Source organism: Salvelinus namaycush, unplaced genomic scaffold (genome assembly GCF_016432855.1).
Source record: "Salvelinus namaycush isolate Seneca unplaced genomic scaffold, SaNama_1.0 Scaffold234, whole genome shotgun sequence".
NCBI lineage: Eukaryota > Metazoa > Chordata > Actinopteri > Salmoniformes > Salmonidae > Salvelinus > Salvelinus namaycush.
The window spans coordinates 120583-130917 of NW_024059164.1; the positions used below are offsets into that span (position 1 = coordinate 120583).

Sequence of the window (10335 nt, forward strand, 5' to 3'; positions counted from 1 at the left end):
AGTGTAGATTATCCTGCAGACAGTCCTGTTGTATTGGTTTTAGTGTAGATTACCCTGCAGACAGTCCTGTTGTATTGGTTTTAGTGCAGATTACCTGCAGACAGTCCTGTTGTCTGCACTATGTAGGGAATAGGGTGCCATTTGGAACACCGGGATGAACAATATGCTTCAGCCCCAAGAATATGCTTCAGCCCCAAGAATATTCTTCAGCCCCAAGAATAAGCTTCATTCCCAAGAATATGCTTCAGCCCCAGAATATGCTTTAGCCCCAGGGGAAATGGCTGCTCAGAAATGACTACATTTTGGCTTCAGGGTCGTGACAGATGCTTAAATCCACAGAGATAAAAAAATTAAAAAGTTGTTAAAGTAGGCCCTCACTGGCCCAGAAAGGCATAGACAACAGGAATCAAATCAAATCAAATTATATTGGTCACATACACATGGTTAGAAGATGTTATTGCAGGTGTAGTGAAATGCTTGTGCTTTTGGATCCAACAGTGCAGTAATATCTAACAAGTAATCTAACAATTCCACAACAACTACCTAATACACACACATCTAAAAGGGGTGAATGAGAATATGTACATATAAATATATGGATGGGCGATGACCAACCGGCTTAGACGAGATGCAACAGATGGTATAAAATACAATATAATCATATGGCATGAGTAATGCAAGATATATAAACATCATTATTAAAATGGCATTACTAAAGTGACTAGTGATCCATTTGTTAGAGTGGCCAATGATTTCAAGTCTGTACGTAGGCAGCAGCCTCTCTGCATCTATAAAAGTTTGTGAGGGTTTTAGGTGGGTATGGGTGGACCATTTCAGTTTGTCCATGATGTGTACGCCGCGGAACTGACCACCTTCTCCATTGCTGTCCCGTTGATGCGGACAGGGGGGTGCTCCATCTGATGTTTGCCGAAGTCCACAATCATCTCCTTTGTTTTGTTGATGTTGAGTGAGAGGTTGTTTTCCTGACACCACACTCCAAGTGCCCTCATCTCGTAGAAAGAGGAGGAAGGGAAGCGCTACTAAGGTACACAATAGTACATGTTGGTAGACAGAAGGTGCTCTTTGGTTAATGGGGTGAATTGGTCATAAAAAAGAAAGGAGGACCAAGGCACTCTTCATATAATTAATTAAAATGCCTTTATTAGTGTGGCATGTTCAATAGAAACAAAGTTTTTTTTTAAATCCGACGCGTTTCGGCTGCATGGCCGTCACCTCCTCCCTATAGGCTGTCTCATCGTTGTTGGTGATCAAACCTACTACTGTTGTGTCATCTGCAAACGTGATGATCGAGTTGATCTGTGTTCCATTGAATTGGCACTAGCCTGATCTGTGTTCCATTGAATTGGCACCAGCCTGATCTGTGTTCCATTGAATTGGCACCAGCCTGGTCTGTGTTCCATTGAATTGGCACTAGCCTGATCTGTGTTCCATTGCATTGGCACCAGCCTGATCTGTGTTCCATTGAATTGGCACCAGCCTGATCTGTGTTCCATTGCATTGGCACCAGCCTGATCTGTGTTCCATTGAATTGGCACCAGCCTGATCTGTGTTCCATTGAATTGGCACCAGCCTGATCTGTGTTCCATTGAATTGGCACCAGCCTGATCTGTGTTCCATTGAATTGGCACCAGCCTGATCTGTGTTCCATTGATTTGGCACCAGCCTGATCTGTGTTCCATTGAATTGGCACCAGCCTGATCTGTGTTCCATTGCATTGGCACCAGCCTGATCTGTGTTCCAACAGAGGACATATTGAAATAACACACTGTAAGGCCAAAAGGATTTCTCCAGTGGAGTTGTTCTTCTTTGCTTCGTCATCATCATCATCATCGGCCTCTCCCTCCATTCAGCCATGCACAACAACAACAACAACAACAACATACCACCTCTCTGAGTGCATCAGTCGTCCTTGTGGCTCCATGACACTACCTTTCACGGTGTGACAGGTGCTCTGTAACCCCTCCCCCCCCCCCCCCCCCCCCCCCCCATTACTTTTCAATTAGCAACGATGAGCGTTAGTCATCAAGCGTAGCCGGCGTTATTTTACAGCCCCAGTGTCTTAGTCCATTAGTGACGGTGTGTGTGTATGTGATGTGTGTGTGTGTGTGTGTGTGTGTGTGTGTGTGTGTGTGTGTGTGTGTGTGTGTGTGTGTGTGTGTGTGTGTGTGTGTGTGTGTGTGTGTGTGTGTGTCTCCTGAGGAGAGGGAGAGGAGGGTAGATAGGAGCCAGCGCTCCACTTAATAGAGGGAGAAAGTAAAAGCAATTAACGATACATTAACATTGTGCTAATAAGGCTGTGTGCTGCAGAAGGCTGTGTGCTGCAGAGGGCTGTGTGCTGCAGAGGGCTGTGTGCTGCAGAGGGCTGTGTGTGCTGCAGAGGGCTGTGTGCTGCATAAGGCTGTGTGCTGCAGAGGGCTGTGTGCTGCAGAAGGCTGTGTGCTGCAGAGGGCTGTGTGCTGCAGAAGGCTGTGTGCTGCAGAGGGCTGTGTGCTGCAGAGGGATGTGTGCTGCAGAAGGCTGTGTGCTGCAGAGGGCTGTGTGCTGCAGAAGGCTGTGTGCTGCAGAGGGCTGTGTGCTGCAGAGGGCTGTGTGCTGCAGAGGGCTGTGTGCTGCAGAGGGCTGTGTGCTACAGAGGGCTGTGTGCTGCAGAGGGCTGTGTGCTACAGAGGGCTGTGTGCTACAGAGGGCTGTGTGCTGCAGAGGGCTGTGTGCTGCAGAGGGCTGTGTGCTGCAGAGGGCTGTGTGCTACAGAGGGCTGTGTGCTGCAGAGGGCTGTGTGCTGCAGAGGGCTGTGTGCTGCAGAGGGCTGTGTGTGCTGCAGAGGGCTGTGTGCTGCAGAGGGCTGTGTGCTGCAGAGGGCTGTGTGCTGCAGAGGGCTGTGTGTGCTGCAGAGGGCTGTGTGCTGCAGAGGGCTGTGTGTGCTGCAGAGGGCTGTGTGCTGCAGAGGGCTGTGTGCTGCAGAGGGCTGTGTGCTGCAGAGGGATGTGTGCTGCAGAGGGCTGTGTGCTGCAGAGGGCTGTGTGCTGCAGAGGGCTGTGTGCTGCAGAGGGATGTGTGCTGCAGAGGGGTGTGTGCTACAGAGGGCTGTGTGCTGCAGAGGGCTGTGTGCTACAGAGGGCTGTGTGTGGCTGTAGGACTACAGCAGTGGTTGGAACAGAGAGATGGCTAGAAACAACCCTTATGCAGTAGCCCCTACCGTCATAGCACTTGTTGACAGCTGAAAGGACTGGATACCTACATTATATGCAATATGGTAGGTAATCCACCATGCCTAAAGGCTTCAGCAAGCCTCAGTTCGGCTGACGCCTAGACGAGCTCGGCAAGCTCGAATAAGATGGCGCCGAAGAACTTGGGCTGACGTTTTACATTCTCCCAACCAATTGTGCTATTTTGTGTAACTTATTTCTTTACTTATTGTGTACATAATGTTGCTGCTACCGTCTCCTATGACCGAAAAGAACTTCTGGACATCACTCACCGGACTGGAAGAAAATTGGTCGAAGAATCCCTACTGTTGACCAATTGGTCGACGAATCCCTCCTGTTGACCAATTGGTCGAAGAATCCCTCCTGTTGACCAATTGGTCGAAGAATCCCTCCTGTTGACCAATTGGTCGAAGAATCCCTCCTGTTGACCAATTGGTCGACGAATCCCTCCTGTTGACCAATTGGTCGAAGAATCCCTCCTGTTGACCAATTGGTCGAAGAATCCCTCCTGTTGACCAATTGGTCGACGAATCCCTCCTGTTGACCAATTGGTCGAAGAAACCCTCATGTTGACCAATTGGTCGAAGAATCCCTCCTGTTGACCAATTGGTCGACGAATCCCTCCTGTTGACCAATTGGTCGAAGAAACCCTCCTGTTGACCAATTGGTCGACGAGGGGTTATAAACTTCGGCTACTGACTTTGCCTCGAGAAAAAAATTGTAAAACGTCACAAAATATCATCATAATATATTGTATGCACAAACTGTTCCGAACTGTTTCGGCTAGGAAACATGCAAACCCCTTAATAAGAGGACTGCAAGGACAAGGACTACATCAAACTACACCCAACACCCTTCAGTGATGCACACCAAACTACACCCAACCAACACCCTTCAGCGATGCACACCAAACTACACCCAACCAACACCCTTCAGTGATACACACCAAACTACACCCAACACCCTTCAGCGATGCACACCAAACTACACCCAACCAACACCCTTCAGTGATGCACACCAAACTACACCCAGCACCCTTCAGTGATGCACACCAAACTACACCCAACACCCTTCAGTGATGCACACCAAACTACACCCAACCAACACCCTTCAGTGATGAACACCAAACTACACCCAACCAACACCCTTCAGTGATGAACACCAAACTACACCCAACATCCTTCAGTGATGCACACCAAACTACACCCAACCAACACCCTTCAGTGATGCACACCAAACTACACCCAACACCCTTCAGTGATGAACACCAAACTACACCCAACATCCTTCAGTGATGCACACCAAACTACACCCAACCAACACCCTTCAGTGATGCACACCAAACTACACCCAACACCCTTCAGTGATGAACACCAAACTACACCCAACATCCTTCAGTGATGCACACCAAACTACACCCAACCAACACCCTTCAGTGATGCACACCAAACTACACCCAACATCCTTCAGTGATGCACACCAAACTACACCCAACCAACACCCTTCAGTGATGCACACCAAACTACACCCAACACCCTTCAGTGATGAACACCAAACTACACCCAACATCCTTCAGTGATGCACACCAAACTACACCCAACCAACACCCTTCAGTGATGCACACCAAACTACACCCAACATCCTTCAGTGATGCACACCAAACTACACCCAACACCCTTCAGTGATGCACACCAAACTACACCCAACATCCTTCAGTGATGCACACCAAACTACACCCAACATCCTTCAGTGATGCACACCAAACTACACCCAACCAACACCCTTCAGTGATGCACACCAAACTACACCCAACACCCTTCAGTGATGCACACCAAACTACACCCAACACCCTTCAGTGATGCACACCAAACTACACCCAACATCCTTCAGTGATGCACACCAAACTACACCCAACATCCTTCAGTGATGCACACCAAACTACACCCAACACCCTTCAGTGATGCACACCAAACTACACCCAACATCCTTCAGTGATGCACACCAAACTACACCCAACATCCTTCAGTGATGCACACCAAACTACACCCAACCAACACCCTTCAGTGATGCACACCAAACTACACCCAACACCCTTCAGTGATGCACACCAAACTACACCCAACACCCTTCAGTGATGCACACCAAACTACACCCAACACCCTTCAGTGATGCACACCAAACTACACCCAACATCCTTCAGTGATGCACACCAAACTACACCCAACCAACACCCTTCAGTGATGCACACCAAACTACACCCAACACCCTTCAGTGATGCACACCAAACTACACCCAACATCCTTCAGTGATGCACACCAAACTACACCCAACATCCTTCAGTGATGCACACCAAACTACACCCAACCAACACCCTTCAGTGATGCACACCAAACTACACCCAACACCCTTCAGTGATGCACACCAAACTACACCCAACACCCTTCAGTGATGCACACCAAACTACACCCAACACCCTTCAGTGATGCACACCAAACTACACCCAACATCCTTCAGTGATGCACACCAAACTACACCCAACCAACACCCTTCAGTGATGCACACCAAACTACACCCAACACCCTTCAGTGATGCACACCAAACTACACCCAGCATCCTTCGGTATCACATCGGGGCTCGTGAGGATCCCATACGACAGCTCCATCATGACCTCTGTCACCTTCAGCCTCGTCTTTCAACAGTAATGTGCTCCTCCTCAGTTTCACACGCACACATAACAACAAACTTCAATCTCAGCGCTTAGAACTGAAATCTCAAGAGATTATTTAAGGGGTTTTAGCTGCATTTTCAAATAATTACATGCCATTAATGGTTGAAATGAAGCAGGGTTTTACAGTAAGCTGGCAGGATGTGGTTTAATTGTTGTCTGTTCCACTGTTTGATGATACAAAAGCATCAAAGTAATATAGTGTCTATATTATTCACTAATTCCAGCCTGTTAGTTCTGCTGATTAAGGTTATTAAATTGTGTTAATAGATGAAGTTGTGTTAATTGTTTATTTTTTCTATTATAACGTCACACTCATTAGCTTAGCGGTCACTCTGAATGGCCTTGATTGGATAACAAGTCAATGAGACTGAGTCACTTTTCTCTGATTAAAGTTATTGGTTCCTGATGAACATTGACCACTTGGTACAACAGCCATGGGAAACATCACTGATAGCGCTACAATTCCGCATGCACTGAGGGACGAGCGTCACGTAAGAGTGACGACCCCACCTGATGTAAGACAATGCAATTTTCCAGCTTTAGATGTGAGAATAAAGCCCAGTTCATATCATACTTTCATTCTTCACGTATGTGTGTTGTACTATTTGGTTTAACGTTTGTATTTAAATATCTATTATGGAATTATTATGAATTATGATGCACTCAAATGGACTTTCGGGGACAATAAAGATTTACTGAATCGGGGCCCCCGTATTTACAAAGTGTCTCAGAGCAGGCGTGCTGACTTAGGAACAGTTTTGACATTTAGATTATAATAAATGACCAGGGGGAACCTGATCCTAGATCAGCCCTGCTACCGACCAGGGGGAACCTGATCCTAGATCAGCCCTGCTACCGACCAGGGGGAACCTGATCCTAGATCAGCCCTGCTACTGACCAGGGGGAACCCGATCCTAGATCAGCCCTGCTACCGACCAGGGGGAACCTGATCCTAGATCGGCACTGCTACCGACCAGGGGGAACCTGATCCTAGATCAGCCCTGCTACTGACCAGGGGGAACCTGATCCTAGATCAGCCCTGCTACTGACCAGGGGGAACCTGATCCTAGATCAGCCCTGCTACCGACCAGGGGGAACCTGATCCTAGATCAGCCCTGCTACCGACCAGGGGGAACCTGATCCTAGATCAGCCCTGCTACCGACCAGGGGGAACCTGATCCTAGATCAGCCCTGCTACCGACCAGGGGGATCCTGATCCTAGATCAGCACTGCTACTGACCAGGGAGAACCTGATCCTAGATCAGCCCTGCAACTGACCAGGGGGAACCTGATCCTAGATCAGCCCTGCTACTGACCAGGGGGAACCTGATCCTAGATCAGCCCTGCAACTGACCAGGGGGAACCTGATCCTAGATCAGCCCTGCTACTGACCAGGGGGAACCTGATCCTAGATCAGCACTGCTACTTGTTAGAAATAGCAATGAAAAGGAGCAACAAAAACACTCAATCACTGACCTATATACCAACAAGCGACACTCCTAAATTGGTTGTGTAGTCCAACTGCACAGACACAAGAACCAAAATACACTCAGCTATACCGTACATGTACAGACAGAACCAGACGGATTAAAGCTACAAGAATAATGCCTCTGTCCTCATGCAGAGGCTGATAGGGATATCAGGGGAGATGTGAGTGTCGCAGGCCGCAGGAAGTGGAATACAACACTGGACTTAATAAAGCGTCAGAAGTCGAAGAGATAAGGCTCTAACGTCCTTCTACTAGGCCTCCGAAATGTCAGCAGTGACAGCACCATCACTCACTACAAATGGGGCTCTCCTGGTGTGTGTGTGTGTCTCCTCACACTGACCTCTGTGTGTGTGTGTGTGTGTGTGTGTGTGTGTGTGTGTGTGTGTGTGTGTGTGTCTCCTCACACTGACCTCTGTGTGTGTGTGTGTGTGTGTGTGTGTGTGTGTGTGTGTGTGTGTGTGTGTGTGTGTGTGTGTGTCTCCTCACACTGACCTCTGTCTGTGTGTGTGTGTGTGTGTGTGTGTGTGTGTGTGTGTGTGTGTGTGTGTGTGTGTGTGTGTGTGTGTGCGAGCGAGCGAGCGAGCGAGCGAGCGAGCGTGCGTGCGTGCGTGCGTGTGTGTGTTGTGATCCTCCAGGGTCTCTATGTCTGCTGAGAGCCGACACACTGGTGATGCTGGGAGGAGATATGCAATTATTCAAAACAGGAGAGGAGAGAAGCCCGGCCTTCGGCTGCTTGTGGCGATGCTTGTGGGGGCTGTACTGTGGGGAATGCTTGGGGGGCTGTAACAGTTCTGTCCTCTCACGTTTTCTATGTTTCCCACTTTGTTTTGTATGACTGCATCAACTCAACTGAAAGAAAGCCTGATGGCTAAATGCAACTAAAATTGTGTGATAGTTGTTTCGTGTAACACCAACCTAACACTTTGAATGTTCCTTCATAATGCCTAGAGAGCTCCTGAATGGTAATCAGGATGGGGATGACATTCTCCTTTGCAAGTTGCCTTTTGTATATAATAAATGTTTGCCTTTCCATTCAGAGGTATGCCCGTGCAGGTTTGAATCCTGCCGACTACGCCAAATGTAACAAAGGGGGATTATGCCATCAATATAATATCCTATGCACCTATTTGTATGACGAGGTGAGACCTTAGAGATACATGAGATTGTCATAAATATGCTTGTGAAGTAAATGATTATAAAAACAAAGCCATAACAGTCATCTCTGCACACCCCATCCTGCTAACTCTGGCTAACACACGTCCTGTCCATATTGCAACATCGTTAATCAGATCCAATAATACAGGTAGTGTGGGTTCCATTGGTTGAGAGGGAGGTTTAACTAATTACTTTAATGTATTGGAGTCATGCTCATTAAATATATAAATTGTGTTCTGTGGGGAAGGTTTGGTTTCAATGATCAATCTTGTTATGGACAAGATTGCAAGAGAAGAGCTTTTCATTGTAAAATGAAAAACACCACACACATACTTGAGTGCGTGCACGCACACACACACACAGACAGGGGACACACACATACTTGAGTGCGTGCACGCACACACACACAGACGGACACACACACATACTTGAGTGCGTGCACGCACACACACACACACACAGACGGACACACACACATACTTGAGTGCGTGCACGCACACACACACAGACGGACACACACACATACTTGAGTGCGTGCACGCACACACACACACAGACAGGGGACACACACATACTTGAGTGCGTGCACGCACACACACACACAGACGGACACACACACATACTTGAGTGCGTGCACGCACACACACACAGACAGGGGACACACACATACTTGAGTGCGTGCACGCACACACACACAGACGGAGACACACACATACTCATCCCAGTCTGGCGATGTGGTGTGGATGTTCCCATCTTTTTGCCATCTCTCATTGCGTTGACTTTCTTTGTCTTTTCATCTGTTGTTGTTGTTGTTGAATGAGGAACAAATGTATCTGAGTTTTATAAATGGGGGAGAGATATTTGCAGATTGTGGAGATCTGGACCCCCCCCCCTCACCATCTGGACATCTGGACCCCCCCCTCACCAAAAACTCCCCATTGTTCTATCGTCCACTTCTGCCCCTTGCATTTCAAACAACATCATACTTTTAAATGTGGGAATGCCTTATTCATACCTCTGGTTATCTGAAATATCTGTCTCACATTTTGAGGAATTATATTATAGACCCATGACATTATGGTCTCTTTAAGATACATGCAATAGAATAAACACAGTCTGTTCAACTCACTGGCAGGCCCGGCTATTCATATAAATCAAACAGCTAAGTTCCTTTATGACACAAAGCAAATAGTCACAAATGCGCTCTTCTTCTCTCCTAATAGTCTGTCTGGTTACAATCATACTATTACATGTTATCGTTATCATATCAGGCAATCACCTCTTTTTTCATAGGTATCATTTATAACCAGTGGACAGCTGGTTCTGTAATGATATTCAAAGCAGTCTATTGGGTCTAGGGATCTTCCTCTCTGTTTAGTTGGATTTACATATATTTCTGTGTGTTTATTTTCCACATCGTCCAAGTATGATGAATGCATAGCTGTGGTCTGTCTGGGGGTCTGGGACAGAAACAGGCACTATATATACACACACAATATATCTGAGGCCAGGAAAGTTACAGTTTACATTTACAACAAGGTTAGAAGTCTGTCCTTTGAAATGAATTATCTTATTATTACAAATGTATTAATTGTATATAGACATTATATCAGAGGACACAGGGAAGTTTACAGCAAAGTTGCCAATGTGTTTTGGTTTTAAATGAGTTGTTATTTTAAAATTAACATCTTATAATTGCATAATTATATATACATATATACAGTACCTGTCAAAAG

General features: G+C 47.0%; 1 protein-coding gene across 1 annotated transcript; it reads left to right on the forward strand.

Annotated features, from left to right (window-relative positions):
• The first annotated feature begins 2521 nt into the window (after positions 1–2521).
• On the forward strand, positions 2522–3190 carry LOC120038705 (keratin-associated protein 4-6-like). Its single transcript, XM_038984369.1, has one exon. It carries the CDS (start codon positions 2522–2524, stop codon positions 3188–3190), a length of 669 nt encoding a protein of 222 aa, XP_038840297.1.
• The last annotated feature ends 7145 nt before the right edge of the window (positions 3191–10335 follow it).

Coding starts and splice junctions, on each gene's coding strand:
- LOC120038705 (XM_038984369.1), top strand. CDS start 2,522: ATGTGTGCTGCAGAAGGCTGTGTGCTGCAGAGGGCTGTGTGCTGCAGA.